The sequence below is a fragment of the Bufo gargarizans genome, chromosome 5 (assembly GCF_014858855.1).
Source record: "Bufo gargarizans isolate SCDJY-AF-19 chromosome 5, ASM1485885v1, whole genome shotgun sequence".
Taxonomy (NCBI): domain Eukaryota; kingdom Metazoa; phylum Chordata; class Amphibia; order Anura; family Bufonidae; genus Bufo; species Bufo gargarizans.
In genome coordinates, this window is record NC_058084.1 from 202250849 (window position 1) to 202271688 (window position 20840).

The window sequence follows — 20840 nt, forward strand, 5'->3', positions numbered from 1 at the left end:
AATAAGGTGCTGTGGACTGATGAAACTAAAATTGAGTTATTTGGCCATAACAACGGGCGTTATGCATGGAGGAAAAAGAACACAACAGTCCAAGAAAAACACCTGCTACCTACAGTAAAATATGGTGGTGGTTCAATCATGCTGTAGGGCTGTGTGGCCAGTGCAGGGACTGGGAATCTTGTCAAAGTTGAGGGATGCATGGATTCCACTCAGTATCAGCAGATTCTGGAGACCAATGTCCAGGAATCAGTGACAAAGCTGAAGCTGCGCCAGGGCTGGATCTTTCAACAAGACAACAACCCTAAACACTGCTCAAAATCCACTAAGGCAGAGGAACAAGTACAACGTTCTGGAATGGCCATCTCAGTCCCCAGACCTGAATATAACAGAAAATCTGTGGTGTGACTTAACCGCCTCCGGACCGCCTAACGCAGGATCGCGGTCCGGAGGCGGCAGCTCTGCGCAGAGTCATGCATATACGCGTCAGCCTTAGAGGGGGGGTCACGTCACCAGCCTGCCAGCCAATGATCGTGGCTGGCTGGCGATTTTTAAAATCACAAATCGGAAGCCATCTAACACATCATATTAGTAAATATGATGTGTTAAATGGCTTCCCTGCACCTCTGCTGGTCCTTTTCGTCGGTTGGTTTCAGCAGAGGAGCAGGCATCACAGTGAGTAGCACCAAACACCACACATAGCCCCAGATCACCCCCCTGCATCCCATTTAACCCCTTGATCACCCCTTCTTGCCCCTGTCAATCACTAGTTAAAGTGAAAAAAGTGATCAGTGTAGGTTTTAGGGATAGTTTAGGCCCCTTGGTTAGGTAGTTAGCGCCCAGCCCACCGCACCGCAGTCACTTATTCGCTGATTAGCGTATCGCTAATCAGCTTATGTACTTTTATAGTATCTGTAAGTGATCAAAACTGATCACAGTCAGATCTATAAGGCCTCGTTCACACGTCAGTGTTCGGTCAGTGATTTCCATCAGTGATTTGTGAGCCAAAACCAGGTGCAGCTCTAAACACAGAACAGGAGCAGATCTTTCCCTTCTACCTCATGTCTGTGGAGGCTCCACTTCTGGTTTTGGCTCACAAATCACTGATGGAAATCACTGACCAAACACTGAAGTGTGAACGAAGCCTAATAGTATTAGTGTCACCTTAGTTCGCCCTCCACCCAAAACAGTGTTTGCCCGATCAGGCCTGATCGGTCGCCCACACGTGCATTCACCCACGCGCTGCGGCGATAAAAAAAAAATCAGTTTTGATATTTTTTTTTTATCAACCGCAGCGGCCTCCGGTACTTCGCTAGCCTCCCATTTGTAAGACGGGCTTGCTTTTTTTTCTTGGGTAGTCTCAGGGAATACCCCTAAATTTAGTAGCCCAGATGTCAAACAGGGGGTATTCTTCTGAAGAGGCCTACAGGCTTCTGACCCAGTCGGATGAGGAATGGGAACCCTCATCTGATGAATCTAGCGGGTCAGAATATGAACCTGTAGAAAGCAGTGGCAGTCTGACACAAAGTTCGGACGAGGAGGTTGAAGTCCCTGATACCACCAGGCCTACCCGGCCCCGTGTCGCTAGACCACAGGTTGCGCAGGATCCGCTTCGAGGGCAGCAGAGTGGGGCTAGCGCTGTCGGATTACGTGGTGAGGCATACACCAGCAGCGCAGCCCTCCCTGGACCTAGTACCAGCACTGCCGTACAACATGGTGAAGTGGCGAGCACCAGTAGGGCAGTCCCCAACTTCAGCCGCACCATTAGTTCCCCCTTTCACCGCCCAGTCTAGAGTTCGTGTTGAGACAGCTCAGATCGGTTCGGCCCTGGGATTTTTTGAGCTGTTCTTGACTGCGGAGCTCTTGGACATAATTGTGGCAGAAACAAACCGGTATGCCACACAATTTATATCCGCCAACCTGGGAAGCTATTATGCCCAGCCTTTCCGGTGGAAACCAGTCCAAGTTTCCGAAATTAAAATTTTTCTGGGCCTTTTCCTCAACATGGGTCTAACGAAAAAGCATGAATTGCGGTCATATTGGTCCACGAACCCAATTCATCACATGCCCATGTTCTCTGCTGCCATGTCCAGGGCATGATTTGAGGCCATCCTGCGTTTCCTGCACTTAAGTGATAACACCACCTCCCGTCCCAGAGGCCACCCAGCTTTTAACCGGCTCCACAAAATTCGGCCCCTCATAGACCACTTCAACCAGAAATTTGCAGATTTGTATACCCCAGAGCAAAACATCTGCGTAGACGAGTCCCTAATACATTTTACCGGGCGCCGTGGCTTCAAACAATACATCCCAAGCATGGGGTAAAATTGTATAAGCTCTGTGAAAGGGCCACAGGCTATACCCACAAATTTCGGATCTATGAGGGAAAAGATCAGACCCTGGAGCCGGTCAGTTGCCCTGACTACCTGGGGAGCAGTGGGAAGACAGTCTGGGACTTGGTGTCACCCTTATTTGGCAAGGGGTACCATCTTTATGTGGACAATTTCTACACAAGTGTGGCCCTCTTCAGGCATTTGTTTCTAGAACAGATTGGCTGCTGTGGCACCGCGGGAACTAGTCGCTCGGGCTTCCCCCAACAGCTCGTTACCACCCGTCTTGCAAGGGGGGGAGAGGGCTGCCTTGTGTAACCAAGAACTGCTCGCGGTGAAATGGAGAGACAAGCGTGACGTTTACATGCTGTCCTCCATTCACGCAGACCAGACAATCCAAATTGAGCGAGCAACCCGTGTCATTGAAAAGCCCCTCTCAGTCCACGACTATAACCTTCACATGGGAGGGGTGGACTTCAATGACCAGATGTTGTCTCCGTATTTAGTTTCCCGACGCACCAGACGCTGGTATAAGAAGGTGTCTGTATATTTAATTCAATTGGCTCTGTATAATAGTTTTTTGTTCTCTACAGTAAGGCTGGGAGAACAGGATCCTTCCTCAAATTTCAGGAAGAGATCATCGAGAACCTCCTGTATCCAGGAGGTTCCGTGGCCCCATCCACCAGTGTAGTTAGCTGTCTACACGAGCGACATTTCCCCAGTGTCGTTCCTGGTACCTCAACCCAACCGTCACACTGAAAAAGATGTTGTGTCTGTAGCAGGAGTTTAATCAGGCTATTTCTGTCCTGACTGCCCTGACCACCCTGCCCTATGCTTAGGGGAGTATTTCTGGAAGTACCACACACAGGTACACTTAGCATATTGATCACATCTCACAGGACAGGTACACAGGGCTATTAGGGCCCATTCACACACAGCTGCTGCAAACCTCTTCTTTCACCTGGGACAAAGTGCATAATGCACTTCGCCACATCTTTGGGCGATTTGCGCTTTGCACATTGTCCCATGGGGAAGGAGAGGTTTGTCCTATAAAGGTAAAAAACAAAACAAAAAAAAAACACTAGTAAGCAAAAAAGTTAACGTTCAGTTCCAAAAGTTAAATAAAATGTATATGTTCTGTTTAAAGGTTATTATAAAGTTAATAAAATTATTGCGTTGCGGCCTGTTTTTTTTCTTTTTTTGTTTTGTTTTTTTTACCTTCCAGGTGGACCAACCGATCGACTCGCTGCAGCACTGATGTGCATTCTATTAAACCTACAAAAGAAAAACCTCTGTCTAGTCTAAACAGAACACATCACTTGATATCATCCAATCTATAAGCAAAAAAAAATTCAAGTGGAAGGGGTATATCAAAATATCACTTTATTCTCAATTAATAATTACGGGAAAAGACAGGATGGAAGACAGTATTCAGAGAGCCATGGGGGCATACACAAAAATGGAGTCATGTACAATCATGCGATTGAGCATAAATGATCCACAGGTGCAGATAGTGTTGGCACATGGATGATCGGAATCCCGTATACTAGTACATGGGAAGTGGAAACTGAGTAAGTAAGCAGCCCACCATGAGACTATATCCCAAATAACAAAGGGGACTACCGATCATACCTGAGCCTCACATCAGCAAGGAGAATATAATGCTATATACACTTGCAAGGGTACAGCATGGGTAATATAATGGATAGGATCACTAAATATCACTATAAAACCACCCTCAACAACTAGTATGATGGATCTAGTGTGGATGCCAGCTGAAACCAAACGTGAGTACGCCCAGTAAAATACTACTGAGCGAAAACTGTACCTGAGGACATGGTGACCATGATTGTGAGCCCCTAAAGCGCAGACCTCGACGCGCGTTTCGCCTGAGCGGCTTCGTCCTGACGAAGCCGCTCAGGCGAAACGCGCGTCGAGGTCTGCGCTTTAGGGGCTCACAATCATATATATAAAAAAGACACCCCAAAAATATGTAAAAGACACCCCAAAACACATTCCCCAAATTCTCCTGAGTACGGCGATACCAGATGTGTGACACTTTTTTGCAGTCTAGGTGGGCAAATGGGCTCACATTCCAAAGAGCACCTTTTGGATTTCACAGGCCATTTTTTACAGATTTTGATTTCAAACTGCTTCCCACACATTTGGGCCCCTAAAATGCCAGGGCAGTATAACTACCCCACAAAAAATCATCATTTTCCTCTAACTTGTGACAAAAAATAAAAAGTTCTATGAACTCACTATGCCCATCAGCGAATACCTTAGGGTGTCTACTTTCCGAAATGGGGGTCATTTGTGGGTTTTTTCTACTGTCTGGGCATTGTAGAACCTCAGGAAACATGACAGGTGCTCAGAAAGTCAGAGCTGCTTCAAAAAGCGGAAATTCAAATTTTTGTACCATAGTAAATGCTATTTAAATGCTTATTTACATTTAACTTTTACCCAAACCATTTTTTTTTTTTACCCAAACATTTTTTTTATTTTTATCAAAGACATGTAGAACAATAAATTTAGTGAAAAATTTATATATGGATGTTGTTTTCTTTTTTTTAAAAATGTTACAACTGAAAATGAAAAATGTCTTTTTTTTTTTTAAAAATGGCGTTAAATTTCGATTAATAACAAAAAAAGTAAAAATGTCAGCAGCAATGAAATACCACCAAATGAAAGCTCTATTAGTGAGAAGAAAAGGAGGTAAAATTCATTTGGATGGTAAGTTGCATGACCGAGCGATAAACGGTGAAAGTAGTGTAGTGCAGAAGTGTAAAAAGTGGCCTGGTCATTAAGGGTGTTTCAGCTAGGGGGGTTGAAATGGTTAAAGAGAGCTGTCCATGCTTAGAAGCCATCAAACCTTAATGAACTAAAGATGTTTTGTAAAGAGGAATGGTCCAAAATACCTTCAACCAGAATCCACACTCTCATTGGAACTTACAGGAAGCGTTTAGAGGCTGTAATTTCTGCAAAAGGAGGATCTACTAAATATTGATTTCATTTCTTTTTTTGTGGTGCCCAAATGTATGCACCTGCCTAATTTTGTTTAAACAATTATAGCACACTTTCTGTAAATCCAATAAACTTCATTTCACTTCTCAAATATCACTGTGTGTGTCTCCTATATGATATACTTAACTGACATTTTTTATCGTAACAACCAACTATTTATACAGGAAAATCATGACTATTAACAAGGTTGCCCAAACTTTCGCATCCCACTGTAGCTGTATGGCGGTCGTGAAAGGATTAATAAATCAGTTTCATCCTTGCCTGTCTGCACAAGAAAAATATGGTATAGATCTGCACTAAAATCTGTGCCATCGTTTGGCGTAAATTATAGAGACTGTCATAGGCTGCTCCTCTACTCTTAAACCACTCCCAGTTTTTGAAAAGTGAGTGTTATATTCTAGTGTTATATGCAGCTAGTTGCTATCCAACTCTTAGCAGCTAGTTGCTATCCAACTCTCTTAGCAGCTAGTCGCTATCCAACTCTCTCTTAGCAGCTAGTCGCTATCCAACTCTCTCTTAGCAGTAGTGGATCAATAGGCGTCTGTGTTGTTTGTGGTATTGGCTACACCTCTAACCTCCAGGTGTTGTTATAGTGGTTATTTAACTTTCCTAATTTATAGTTGCTTCTCCCACAATGCTGTGCGGTTTATAGCTTCAGTGGTATCTGTGGTCTGCTGGTGTTTGATTCTCAGCCGAGTTCCTGTTGCTGCCATAACTACTGGAAAGTTAAGTGTTTCCTTTCCCTTTAGAATTTTGTTTTGGATTAGCTGTGTGTTGTTTTTGCCCTGCCCTTTTGTTGTAGACCTAAAGGAGACTCCTGGTCATCCTTCCTTTCTGGAGGAACAGGTAGTCTCAGTCCTGTCGCTATCGCCAGGGTCTTATAGGGTGAGTTTGAACTCTAGGTACTCATGCGTATGAACTCGCTTACCTTTTGGGTCTGTTCAAACTGATAGCCAGTCAGTGTCACGATCAGTGTGGGGGGAAAAACGCCACACTAAACATAGGAGGGAAGGGGAGCAGTAACTGGGCCTGGAAACTAGAGAAGAAACAGGTCACCTCCTAAACAAGCCTAATCTGGGCCCTAACTACCAATCAATATAAATACACCTTGGAGGTAGGAAAATTCATATTCTGGATACCTAGGCCCTTATATCCCTAGCAGGCCCTGGAATGAGGTTAGGACCAGAGACAACCCATTCCTCCCCAAATGGACGAATGGAAGTCTCTGTCTCAGGCCCAGATACAAACAACAGGAAATATAACAAACCCAAGAACAGACATGACTTATCCGAAAGTAGAAAACGGGCAACTCCAGACGCACCACAGAGTACAACCGACCAGCTAATTAGAAAGCAATAAAATATATAAACCGCACCTCGAAGAGTGAGAAGCTGCTACTTATGGGAAAAGTGGTTTACCAACAAGCAACACCTGAAGCAAGGGGTGTGGCATTCACCAAAACTCTCTTAGCAGCTAGTCGCTATCCAACTCTCTCTTAGCAGCTAGTCGCTATCCAACTCTCTCTTAGCAGCTAGTCGCTATCCAACTCTCTCTTAGCAGCTAGTCGCTATCCAACTCTCTCTTAGCAGCTAGTCGCTATCCAACTCTCTCTTAGCAGCTAGTCGCTATCCAACTCTCTCTTAGCAGCTAGTCGCTATCCAACTCTCTCTTAGCAGCTAGTCGCTATCCAACTCTCTCTTAGCAGCTAGTCGCTATCCAACTCTCTCTTAGCAGCTAGTCGCTATCCAACTCTCTCTTAGCAGCTAGTCGCTATCCAACTCTCTCTTAGCAGCTAGTCGCTATCCAACTCTCTCTTAGCAGCTAGTCGCTATCCAACTCTCTCTTAGCAGCTAGTCGCTATCCAACTCTCTCTTAGCAGCTAGTCGCTATCCAACTCTCTCTTAGCAGCTAGTCGCTATCCAACTCTCTCTTAGCAGCTAGTCGCTATCCAACTCTCTCTTAGCAGCTAGTCGCTATCCAACTCTCTCTTAGCAGCTAGTCGCTATCCAACTCTCTCTTAGCAGCTAGTCGCTATCCAACTCTCTCTTAGCAGCTAGTCGCTATCCAACTCTCTCTTAGCAGCTAGTCGCTATCCAACTCTCTCTTAGCAGCTAGTCGCTATCCAACTCTCTCTTAGCAGCTAGTCGCTATCCAACTCTAATTTTTCACAGGCCTTTTAGAAATTGCATGCAGCAAACGCTCCACTAAAGCACAGTGCAGGACCTTCAAACTGGTGCATGACTACTCATGGGTGTATTTGTAATTTTTTGGGGGGCTAGAATTTTTATTAATAAATTTCTCACTTTGTCATTTGGTTTCTGATTCTCATCCTCTAATACAATTCAACCTTATATTACAGGCTCCAACAGGGTGGGTCTAATAGCAGTTAAACTAGGAATGATGCCAGTATGGACCAAATCTGGGGAAAGGCATGCAGTCACCATGTTGCAAGTAAGTTCATGTGAGGCTTTTCTCTGTACATTTGCTATTTTCGATGAAATTTGCAAGTCACTTTAGTGTGGTTGTCCAGGACTAGAAAAACATGGCGGCTCCAGAAACAGCCCCACACATGCTCCATTGACATGAATAGGGCTGAACTTCAACACCATCTCAATCTGTGGCGCTGTTTTTGGAGGAGAGCAGCTAGGTTTTTCTAGTGCTGTGCGTCTATTTATTGTGGGTTAAAAGGTATGTTATTTTTATGTTTCCTCCTCTTGTTGAAGAACCTGCAAATTCATAGAAAATCAACAACATTGACATTGCCTGCAAAATGATCTACAAACCGTTATATGGCACTCAATAGAATTGCAAAAATCTTATCCATCATAGTTTAGTTTTGGGTCATTACAAACATCGGGACGGTGCAGTTTTTCCCTGGTAAAAATAAGGCGTAAACACAACACTTGTATCTATTACGTAACTAGAACCAGCCCTGTACCTCACATGGATCCAGAGATCTCCCCATTCATTACTGCAATTGTTCTGCTAGATTTAGTTTAGGTCTTCACAGCAACACTGGTCACGGCCAGGATTGCTGAGTTGCGGTAATCCCGTAGAAATGAATGGGAGTCACAAGCAATGCAGCCGTGTTGGATTTCCTGCGACTGCTGCAGCTATCTTATTCATTTCTATGGGATCACCACAACTCGGCAATCTTGGCCGCAACAGTGTCACGAACGTACCGAGGCATACGGACAGAAGATCTATGAGACTGGCCACACGTGCTTTGATCTGACAGTTTTCCTTGTGGATCAATAGGCGTCTGTGTTGTTTGTGGTATTGGCTACACCTCTAACCTCCAGGTGTTGTTATAGTGGTTATTTAACTTTCCTAATTTATAGTTGCTTCTCCCACAATGCTGTGCGGTTTATAGCTTCAGTGGTATCTGTGGTCTGCTGGTGTTTGATTCTCAGCCGAGTTCCTGTTGCTGCCATAACTACTGGAAAGTTAAGTGTTTCCTTTCCCTTTAGAATTTTGTTTTGGATTAGCTGTGTGTTGTTTTTGCCCTGCCCTTTTGTTGTAGACCTAAAGGAGACTCCTGGTCATCCTTCCTTTCTGGAGGAACAGGTAGTCTCAGTCCTGTCGCTATCGCCAGGGTCTTATAGGGTGAGTTTGAACTCTAGGTACTCATGCGTATGAACTCGCTTACCTTTTGGGTCTGTTCAAACTGATAGCCAGTCAGTGTCACGATCAGTGTGGGGGGAAAAACGCCACACTAAACATAGGAGGGAAGGGGAGCAGTAACTGGGCCTGGAAACTAGAGAAGAAACAGGTCACCTCCTAAACAAGCCTAATCTGGGCCCTAACTACCAATCAATATAAATACACCTTGGAGGTAGGAAAATTCATATTCTGGATACCTAGGCCCTTATATCCCTAGCAGGCCCTGGAATGAGGTTAGGACCAGAGACAACCCATTCCTCCCCAAATGGACGAATGGAAGTCTCTGTCTCAGGCCCAGATACAAACAACAGGAAATATAACAAACCCAAGAACAGACATGACTTATCCGAAAGTAGAAAACGGGCAACTCCAGACGCACCACAGAGTACAACCGACCAGCTAATTAGAAAGCAATAAAATATATAAACCGCACCTCGAAGAGTGAGAAGCTGCTACTTATGGGAAAAGTGGTTTACCAACAAGCAACACCTGAAGCAAGGGGTGTGGCATTCACCAAAACACAGACACAATAAGATCCACAGTGAACTTGTCAATTTAACCCACGAGTTGCCAGTCTCTCCGATCTTCTGGTACCTGCCACGGGAACTTCCGAGACAGTCAGGACTGTGACTAGGGATTTAACTAGGAGGTGTCCTTCTTTCTTCCCTAGCTTTCAGATCTTATTCCCTTTCCTTCTTCGTCCGGTGTCGTGTCTCCCTCCCACACACGGGCGTGACAAACAGCTGTTGCTCGACCAGTAGCCCTAGCCTTATTTTTTTACTGACAGTTTAGGGGGCGTGTCCTTTCTGCAGCAGCTGATTGCCGTTGAAGGATGGATCTGAGCATGTGCTTCCGTCTCCAAGAGGTGGACAGAGAAAACAGCAAGTGGCGCTAGATTTTATTGAATACCTCAATAGCTATACAATTTTTTTTTATTACATGCAATTACAAAGGTCTTCAGATACAGGTGCTGGTTTGAAAACTTTAGAATATTTTTCATGGGACAACCGATTCAGGACCAGACACAAAGTAGATGTTTTTCCCATTACTTCAATGGCAATAACTACATTTATGCTTTTTTAGGCCTCATGCACACGACCGTTGTTTGAGTCCGCATCAGAGACGCTGTTTAGGTGGCTCGGATGCGGACCCATTCACTTCAATGAGGCTGTAGAAGATGCGGACAGCATTCCGTGTGCTGTCTGCATCCGTGGCTCCGTTCTGCGGCCCCGTTAAAATAAAATATAAGATGTCCTATTCTTGTCCGCGCTTTGCGGACAAGAATAGACATTTATATTGCCTGTGCCCGTTCCACAAATTGCGGAAGGCATCATGGGCGGCTTCCATTTTTTGCGGATCCGCGGTTTGCGGACCGCAAAAAAACGGCACGGCCTTGTGCATGAGGCCTTAGACTATCTATTTTTTTTGGGTGGGAAGGCACTTCAGCCATTGCTTTTTTTTTTTGCACTTTACATTTACGAACTTCACTGTGTGGCATTACTAATGGGTTACTTTTATTGTGTGGATCAGTACAAATATGGAAATGCCAAATATTTGTAGCACGTCCTGTTATGTATCTGCATTCTAAGAACCAGAACTAATTTTTGCACTGATGTAGCCATATGTGGTTTTGTTTTTTGCAGGGGGATGTAGTTTTCATTGGTACTATTTTTTAGGGTACATGGGACTTATTAACATTTATTTTTGGGGCTGAAGATTAATAGGAAATAAAACCTATTTGGTAATTTTTCCTTTTATTTTATTTTTTTACATCGTTCAAAATAACATCTTCTCTTTATTATAAAAGTTGCAGCAAACACTTTGTGATATCATCTGTGTGTTTTTACCACTTCTACAAAAGCAAACCACTTTTTATGGAAATTATATATATATATATATATATATATATATATATAATTTTTATTTTTATTTTTTTTAAATAAACGTTAACCTTTATTTTGTTTTTTATGCTCAATAGGGGCCATTGTTTTTTTTTTTTTTATTTATTTTTTATAATGCATTGGTATAACTTTTGTACCGATGCATTATAGCCTATCACTGTACCAATCGACATACAGCCAAGGCAGTCCTGGGGTCGTTAGTTAGGCCCCGTCTGCCATGGCCCATAGTGGCAGGCAGAGCCCTGTTCCTCTAACTGCCTGGATGCCGCGGTCGCTATTGACTGCAGCATCTAGGGAGTTAAGAAGCCTGTATCAGCGTTAAAGGGGTTTTCCCACTTTGCTAAATCAGCCTGAGCTGCAGTCACTCTGCTGGTAACTTCCTGCTTTTCTGCAGATAAGGCTGGGCGGGCTTAGGCAGCTAGAGTGAAGGCTGGCCACGCCTCCTTATGACCTCACACTGAGAGCTGAGTCCTGTGTGCTCGTTCATGTGAAGACTATGACTCATCAGGCTCACTGGCTCCCGGCAGTGTCTGTGAAGCTTATCTCTCCTGGTGTGGATTGCTATCACTCAGCAAGCAATGCTAAATGATCTTAGAGAGTTGCATTTTGATGTCCTGAATACTATCCACACATAAAACTTTCCAAATATATTCAACACTATATCTGTGCATCAAAAACTGTAATTTACTACAGCACAAATGCATGACACCTTGTATAAATAGGATTTTTGTTTTTTACTCCCCTAAAACAACCACTGAACAGCACAGATGTATTCTTACCATTATAGCTGTACTAAATTGAGTAATAACATTCATATCCAACTTTTCTATATATCAGTGTATTCCCCTTCCCCCATGTCATCTAGATTTCCACTTTTCTCTGTCATACCTTGCTAATCCACTCCCCTCGTATCCCTGTGGATGTTTGCAACACGATTAGCTCTGCTACATTTTATGGTTTTCCATACAATTCATAAACTTGCCCCCAGTTTCCATAAAATTCATATAGTTGCCCCCAGTGTCCATACATATAATATAGTTGCCCCCAGTGTCCATACATATAATATAGTTTCCCCCCAGTGTCCATACATATAATATAGTTTCCCCCCAGTGTCCATACATATAATATAGTTTCCCCCCAGTGTCCATACATATAATATAGTTGCCCCCCAGTGTCCATACATATAATATAGTTGCCCCCCAGTGTCCATACATATAATATAGTTGCCCCCCAGTGTCCATACATATAATATAGTTGCCCCCCAGTGTCCATACATATAATATAGTTGCCCCCCAGTGTCCATACATATAATATAGTTGCCCCCCAGTGTCCATACATATAATATAGTTGCCCCCAGTGTCCATACATATAATATAGTTGCCCCCAATGTCACAAAAATTTTTAAAGTTGCCCCCAGTGTCCATAAAAATGCCCCCTTTGAATTTAAATGAACCCCCTTTGTTGCCCAATACTCAATAATCAGTGGTGAGTGGGCCACTAGATCTTATACTTACCTTTTATGAAATATTATCCAGATCCTCCGACGTCCGTCCTCTCGCTCCGCAGACTCGCCCGAACTGTTCGGATGTTCGCGCATGCGCAGCGCTATCTCCGACACACAGGATAAACTGTGCATGCGCGAACGTGTGCGTACTCATAGGAATGGAGAGGCGGCCCGATAATTTGTAGAGCTGTTGTGCGCAGGCGCGGCACAGCGATGCGGCCGGACGAAAGAGGCCGTATCCATGGGATACAGAAATCAACAAAGGCATCGCATAACATGATTTTTGGAAAGAAAGGTAGCTTTTGGATTATTACATGGATAGGAAGATATGTTCTGTGGGGGTAAATAAATTAGATAAAACCTATTTAATGAAGTGGGACAACCCCTTTAACTCTGATGCTGGCTGGCTGCTACAGTGGGAACCTGGCTTCAGTCAGTACGTGGCTCCTGCGGTGAGCCGGAGCACAGCCTGTGAGGACTCTTCAGTCCCTGCTGCACTTTTGCACTCTAGCCCAAAGCAAGTCGTAACATTGCCTGACTCTCGTACAAACGTTATTGCGACCTCTAAATAGGTGTTTAGGATTTAGAGCAGGATTAGTAAAAATCGGCGTAAATCCTGACAGGACTCATAGAAGAGACCAGTGAGAGCCGCGGGTACTGACTGCTTTCTCTGTGTACATACTGATGTGTGTGTTTGGGGTAATCAGGACTCTCACTATCTCTCCTAGGAGTCCGGTCAGGATTTACTCATATCCTGCTGCACATAATAGAAACCAATATGCTACAGAGCTCAGCTTCTCTCTTTCTATCATATAATGCTCTCAGATAGGGAGCAGAAACAAAGTTCTAGCCTTATGCTAGTTGTGACAGTTGCTTGAAAGGGTTAAGAATATGTTCAATAAAAAAAATTAGATCTTTCTATCGTTATATCATCTGTGGTTAGTGTGAGTATTAGCAGTTGGTGTACAGTCATCAGAGGCTCAGTTGTCCTTTTATTTTTCACGCCCATGTTGACAGCGGTGTCTATTGCGGAAATGGCTGAAAAAAGCTCTGATTACATTGTTTATCACGACTTAAATTCGACAAACCTAAGTTTTCTCAAAGTCAGACACTTTTTTTTTTTTTATTTGTTTACTGCGAGATGAAAAAACTGCTTCCCATTCTGCTCCTGAGACCTCGCAGGCTGGAAATGATTGGCAGTCACATTTAGTCTGGCAAGTTCTCCGTGAATGCTGCTGCACACGGGTTCTGGGAAATGGAAGTGTGAAATCTTCTATTGTTACCCAGCTTCATATTTTATTCCTGTTTTTAATTCAAAGATACTGTATCGGTAATCGTGCTTTGTCACATTTGGTTAAATCCAAAACTAAATGATGTATGAGAATATTCTTTAAAGCAACAGTGCCACCTACTTGTATGATTGTCTTGGTATAAAATGCTCCTCTAATAATACAGGGTCTGCACAATATACATTTTTTTTTATTTTTTATTAGAGTTAATATTTTTTTTTGTAAATCTAGCTAGCAATATTGTACAAAAATTGTGCATACCCAAAATATCAAAAAAATATACATAATCTTTATTGAATCAAATATATAAAAGCAGGGCCCGGTTAGCAGATCCAGTTTTTGCAAACCACATTCGTTAGAAACTAAGAAATCAATTTTTTGCGTTTATTTCTTTTAATGTTGAGGATTATGGCTTATAACTAGCGAAGACCCAAAAGTTAGTATCTCAGAAAATTTGAATATTTTGAAAAGTTCAATATGTAGACTCATGGTGTCACTCAGTTAATCAACACAAAACACCTGCAAAGGTTTCCTAAGGGTACCGGTACTTTCACACTAGTGTTTTTTGATTCCGGCAGGCATTTCCAGCAACGGAACTGCCTGCCGGATCCAGCAAGCCGTGTACAAACGGAAAGCTTTTATTTCCTCATCTGGTATAGTCCGGAATAACAGATCCGGTATTTAAAGATCAAAAGCAAAAATAGCTCCTCCTATGTGCCGGCACATGCGCAGAACGGAAAACCTGATCTAGCGATGCAGCATTTTCCTGAACACTTTTTGCCGGATCAGACATTAATACATCTCTATTGCCGGATCCGACAAGTGCGGTATTGTTCCTGTATTTTGTCCGGTCACATACCGTACAAGGGACTGAATGTATTGCTTCAGAATGCATTAGGACAAAACGGATTTCAATACCGGAAAAGAATAACGCTAGTGTGAAAGTACCCTTAGCCTGAAAAATTCACACAATCATGGGAAATACTCTTGACTTGACAGTTGTCCAGAAGACAGTCATCGACACCCTCCACAAGGAGGGTAAGACACAAAGGTCATTGCTAAAGTAGCTGGCTGTTCAGAGTGCTGTATGCAAATAGATTAATGAAAGGTTGAGTGGAAAGGAAAATGTGGTAGAAAAAGGCACACAAACAGGGATAACCACAACCTTGAAAAGATTGTCAAGAAAAGACCATTCAAGAATTTGGGGGAAGATTCACAAGGAGTGGACTTCGGCTAGAGTCGGTGTTTCAAGAGCTACCACACACAGACGTATCCAGGACATGGGCTACAACTGTCACATTCCTTGTGTCAAGCCACTTATGACCCAGAGACCACGTTAGAAGCGTTTTACCTGGGCTAAGGAGAAAAAGGACTTGACTGTGCACAGTGGTTCAAAGTCCTGTCCTGTTCAGATGAAAGTAAAGTTTGCATTTCATTTGGAAATCAAGATCCCAGAGCCTGGAGAAAGAGTGGAGAGGCACACAATCCAAGCTGCTTGAGGTCCAGTCTGAAGTTTCCACAGTGAAAGATGGCTTGGGGAGCAGTGTCAGCTGCTGGTGTTGGTCGACTGTGTTGGATCAAGTCCAAAGTCAGAGCAGCCATCTACCAGGACATTTTAGAGCACTTCATGCTTCCCTCTGCTGAGATGTTTTATGGAGATGGCAATTTTATTTTCCAGCAGGAATTGGCATCTGCCCACACTGCCAAAAGTACCAATACCCGGTTTAATAACCACGGTATCACTGTGCTTGATTTTCCAGCAAACTCACCTGACCTAAACCCCATAGAGAATCTAAGAAGAGGAAGATGAGACACCAGACCCAACAATGCAGTAGGGTTGCACCAAGTACCAAACTATCGATACCTAATTTATACGTTTAGACCCGGATTGATTTGATACCGGGATTTGCTATTTTCTGATACTAGGCTGCGCTACCTGAGGGCTTAATTGACATGGATCGCGTGCCCTGTTATAGAGGCCGGTATGTCATACAGCCGCCACCCGCATCCTACATTTATATTTGCGGGTTAATTATATTCATCAGTGTCTTTGCCCGACCCCAGTTTTATAATCATTGGTGGCAGTGGCCTCCTCCTCATTGGTGGTGCAGTGGCAGCTTTCGATCGGAGCCCCAGCAGTGTAATTGCGGGGCTCTGATCGGTTACCATGGCAGCCAGGACACTACTGAAGCCTTCCATGGTAAGCTCCATGCTGCTGTGTGCACAAAGCACAGGGCAGCAGGGAGAGTGTGAAGTCCTATTCACCCTAATAGAGCTCTATAAGGGCGAATAGGACAAGGGTTCTAGCAAGGGGCAAATAGTTATTAAATAAAAATACATTTAAACTCCAAAATATTAAGTTTTAATCACCCCCTTTCCCACTTTTATATGTAAAATATATAAAAAATAAACACATTACATATCTCCACATCCGAAAAAGTCCAAACTATTAAAAATTATCTCCTATGCGCTGAACTCCGTAACCAGAAGAAGAAGAAAAATTGCGGGATTTGCCATTTTTAGTCACCTTGTCCCCCAAAAAATAGCATAGGCATAGGTCTGTTCCGTTATGAGCCGGACATTAAGGTGTTTTTATTTTTTTTGCGTGGTATCGAGTATCGCAATACCTTTTTATGATGTTGAAATCGAATCAAAATTTTGGCATAGTGACAACCCTACAATGCAGATGAACTGAAGGCAGTTATCAAAGCAACATGTGCTTCCAACATGCCTAAGCAGTGTCAGTCTGATCGCCTCCATGCAAAAGGAGCCCCAACCAAGTATTGCATGCATATCCTATATATACTGTACATACTTTTAAGTAGGCAAACATTTCTGTATAAAAAAAATCTTAATTGGTAACTGGCTTTTGGGTAAGAAATACTTTGAAATAAATCACTCTGTGTGTAATGAATGTATATAATGAGTTTCATGTTTTTGAATTGAATTAATGAAATATATTAACTTTTTCGATGATATTCTAATCTATTGAGGATCACCTGTACGTGAGCAATAAACAATCACATATGAGGCCTGTGTGCCCCAGTGTGCAGAAGCCCCAAGGTGCATGGCAGTGCATGCGCAGCAAAGGTTATTGAGCACAAGCGCTAAACCACACTGACAGTAGTGCTCATAACGCTTGCTCAATAGTCGCATGGACCACAATAGACAAATGGCACGCAATGTAGGGCACATGTTATTAACCAGGCCCTGTTTTTATATCTTTGATTCAATAAAGATTATGCCTATTTTAAGAGCAGAATTTTTGTAGTGTTGCCAACTAGGAACATTTCATTATTTATATATACACTTGTAGCATCCCGTATGCACTTTAGCGGAGCCCATCCCTATCTCTGTGTTATAAAATATAAGATTTACCAATAGTATTAGAGAATTGCATTTCCACCAGGTCCCGACAATGCAATGATTCAGGAAATAGATGCCTTTTTGGACTGAAATGATCCTGGTGATTGGGAAGGACAGTTGAAGACAGATCAGATTATTTGCGGATGCTCCCTTCGGAGCTGTTTAGCGCCACAATTTTGTGTGAGAGAAAACGGCTGGCGTAGAGTGTGATTACGGCCCTTACTGCAGCCCTTCTCTCCATGCATAGTATATAGGCTCCGCAAGCAAAGCCTGTATTCTGATGAGGAAATAACATGGTCACTGGTTATCCACAGGGTTACGGTGCATTCACACAACGTGGTTTGGTTCCGCATCCGAGCCGCATTTTTTGCAGATGAGGACCCATTCACTTCAATGGGGCTGCAAAAGATGCGCACAGCACTCCGTTCCGTGGCCCCGCAAAAATGATAGATCATGTATTGTTCTTGTCTGTTGTGCGGCCAAGAATAGGCATTTCTAGAATGAGCCTTCCGTTCCTCAAATTGTGGAAGGCATATGGGCGGCACACGGGCCCTTACACAGTTAAAACATAGAGCCACTGTGGGAAAATAAATATTCCACAGACCAACTTGGTTCTTGTATAGAGGCCGCGATTCCACAAGTCTCGCGCATGCGCATTGCGCCGCTGAAACCCGGCTAACAGCGGCAGCAGGGGATGGATAGCGCATTACTACAGAGCGCACCGCGCATGCGCGAGACTTGGGGAATCACGGCTGCACTGCAGGCTGTCACTCTCAGGCAAGAGGGGACGTTTAGGGGGCATGGTTACCTTGACTTGAAGCAAGGAGGACGCTGCCCCCTTGACTTCTCTGATGGAGAATAAAACCACGTTTTTTTTACTTGCGCAGCATCGGACAACAGGATGAAACATATGATTATTAACAGGTTGCGGGCTACTATGAGGTACTGCTGGCGCATGTAGATGCATTTTTGAGGTGACAGGTTCCCTTTAATAAGGTACTACATTTACATTGTGGCTACGGTGCAACTATGGCATACGATAGGCCTGTAGAAGTCTTTGGATATGACCACATGCACCACAAGCATGGTGTGAACAGTGTTACACTAACAACCAACATCAAACGTGGTTTTCCCTCCCTAGAAGCATTCTGTTTATCAACTACCTTTTAGATTTGAAGCTTTTAGAGGGACACTTCTGTCACAAAGAGGTATTTTTATTTATTTAGTATTAATAGAAAAAATATTTTAGCAATTTCAGCCGTACTATACCATTGAACATTAAATACTAAATATTGTCCTTTTGTAGGTTGTTAGTCAGCAGAGATAAAAATCCTATGTAGATAGGCAATCCATTGTCAGGCTCTGCTGTTGTGAGGAGAAGATGTCTGCAAGGTAATCTTCATGATAATAGTAGGTGTAGAATTGGGATAACAATATGACTGCTCTATAATTCTCCTGATAGGCCTAGATAAAGATGCCCACAGAAGAGCATTGCACTTATCAGTATAATGTGAGGCTTTATTTGAGTCTATCATTCCCCTTTCCTCTCTGGTGGCAAAGAGTGGTCTGATTGTACAAGTCAAGCCAGGACCGGAATACATGAAACTACATCCAGGCAACTATCCATTTTTGTAAAAATAAGGGTCCATTCACACATCCGTGTTTGTTTTACGGATCCGTGAATGTGCGTTCCGCATCTTACGGACTGCACATCGCCGGCACTAATAGAATAGGCCTATTCTTGTCCGCAATTGCTCATGCACATGAACGCGTTTTCTTTCCGTGTCAGTTCTATGGGTCCGCAATTCACTTCACTTCAATGGGTCCGCAAAAAAACAGAAGTTACTCATTGTGCATTGCGTTTCCATATATCCGTATTTCTGTTCCGCAAAAAAATAGAACATGTCCTATTATTGTCTGCATTACTGACAAGGATAGTACTGTTCTATTAGGGGCCAGCTGTTCTGTTCCGCAAAATACGAAATGCACACAATGTCAGCCGTATTTTTGTGGACCGCAAAATACTTACGGTCGTGTGCATGAGCCCTAAGGACATGGATTACTAGAACCATGTCCTGTGGTCTGATGAGACCAAGATAAACTTATTTGGTTCAGATGGTGTGTAGTGTGTGTGGCGGCAACCAGATGAGGAGTACAAAGACAAGCGAGTCTTGCCTACAGTCAAGCATGGTGGTGGGAGTGTCATGGTTTGGAACTGCATGAGTGCTGCCGGCTGTGGGGAGCTGCAGTTCATTGAGGGAACCATGAATGCCAACATGTACTGTGAGATACTAAAGCAAAGAATGATCCCCCTCTCTTAAGAAACTGAGCAGCAGGGCAGTATTCCAACATGATGATAACCCCAAACACACCTCCAAGACTAACACTGCCTTGCAAAGAAACTGAGGTTAAAGGTGCTGGACTGGCCAAGCATGTCTCCAAACCTAAACCCTATTGAGCATCTGTGGGGCATCCTCAAACGGAAGGTGGAGGAGCGCAAGGTCTCTCACATCCAGCGGCATCGCAGTGTCATCATGGAGGAGAGGAAGAGGATTCCAGTGGCAACCTGTGAAACTAGTGAACTCCATTCCCAAGAGTTAAAGGGAACCTGTCTCCTCTACTATGCTACCCTCACTGAGCATTTCTAAATGTTCATTGTGTTACCCTAAACATATCAATTATACTTTTAATTTCATTTGCAGACGAATTCAATAAAAATTATACATTTTTGTACTTCCCGCCTTTTATGCAAATTAACATTAAAGAGTCATATCTTACTCATGTGACCGGAGAAGAGTCATATTTTCCCTTTCGCCCATGACAGCACCCTTGAGAGACCGCCTCCATCCAGGACAGGAAACAGGAACTTTCGTGGAGAGCTCATAAGGAGGAGCATGGCCCCGAGACCACCAGTTCCTGTTTCCTGTCCTAGACAGAGGACGGTTCGTGGAGAGAGGAAAAGAAAAGCTAGGCTGCAGGGCCCCGGAGGAATTGTTCTAAAGTGGGGTTACCTGTTCCGGCATAAGTCTCCTCTAGGAGCCGCCGGCCGGAGTCTGGTGTCTGCTGCTGGGGTCTGGCTTACGCTGCGCTGGCGATACTCTGCAGTCCCGGGCTCACCGAGAGGTGCGTTCGGCACGCCGGTCCTGCCCGACAGTGCTCAGGCGGGCCGGGGCCTTCTTCTTTGCCGCGCGCAGGGGGAACTAAAATCTCGCGGTGCAGCGAGATCCGGGTCTCGGTAGAGACTTCCGGTTTTTGGAACGCACGCAGCGTGCGTTCCGGAAGTAGGAAGAGCCTTCTCCTACTTAGGCCGCAGAGGATTTCCAGCAGGACCCGACCGAGGAGATCGGACCCACAGGCGCACGGTCAGCAGCAGCCCAGCCAGCCAGCCAGCCTTACAGGAAGCCAGATTTCCTTTGGATCCGGGGAGTCACTCTCTATCCCACAGCAGTATGGAGGAGGAGAGTGCCCTACGCGCCGATCAACAGGAGGGTCATGAGATCAGACCGGTACTCCTGGTGGGGTAAGGGGGATCATTCCCCACCATTTATTTCATTTTTTAAGCTAAATCTCCTTTCCCTCTTGTTTCTTCCTGCATTTAGACTACAAAAGAGGGCCCTAGAAAGGCAATTTCAAAGACCAGAGGGAAGGAGTGTGCCGTCTGTAAAAAGAAACTGGCCCCCTCTTGGTTGAAAAAGCTATGCCAAAGTTGTATTGAGAAACTAGCGGAGGAGGAGTCCCCATCCCTTCTACAGAGTATTAGGGAGAT

The 20840-nt window shown here is 44.0% G+C and overlaps 1 protein-coding gene across 1 annotated transcript in view; it reads left to right on the forward strand.

Annotated features, from left to right (window-relative positions):
* MRPL3 (mitochondrial ribosomal protein L3) overlaps positions 1–20840 on the forward strand; it is a 135137-nt gene that overhangs the window by 15632 nt on the left and 98665 nt on the right. The window contains exon 3 of the mRNA XM_044293454.1: positions 7711–7802. Within this exon, the coding sequence (XP_044149389.1) occupies positions 7711–7802 (92 nt within the window). The remainder of the gene's footprint in view (positions 1–7710; positions 7803–20840) is intronic.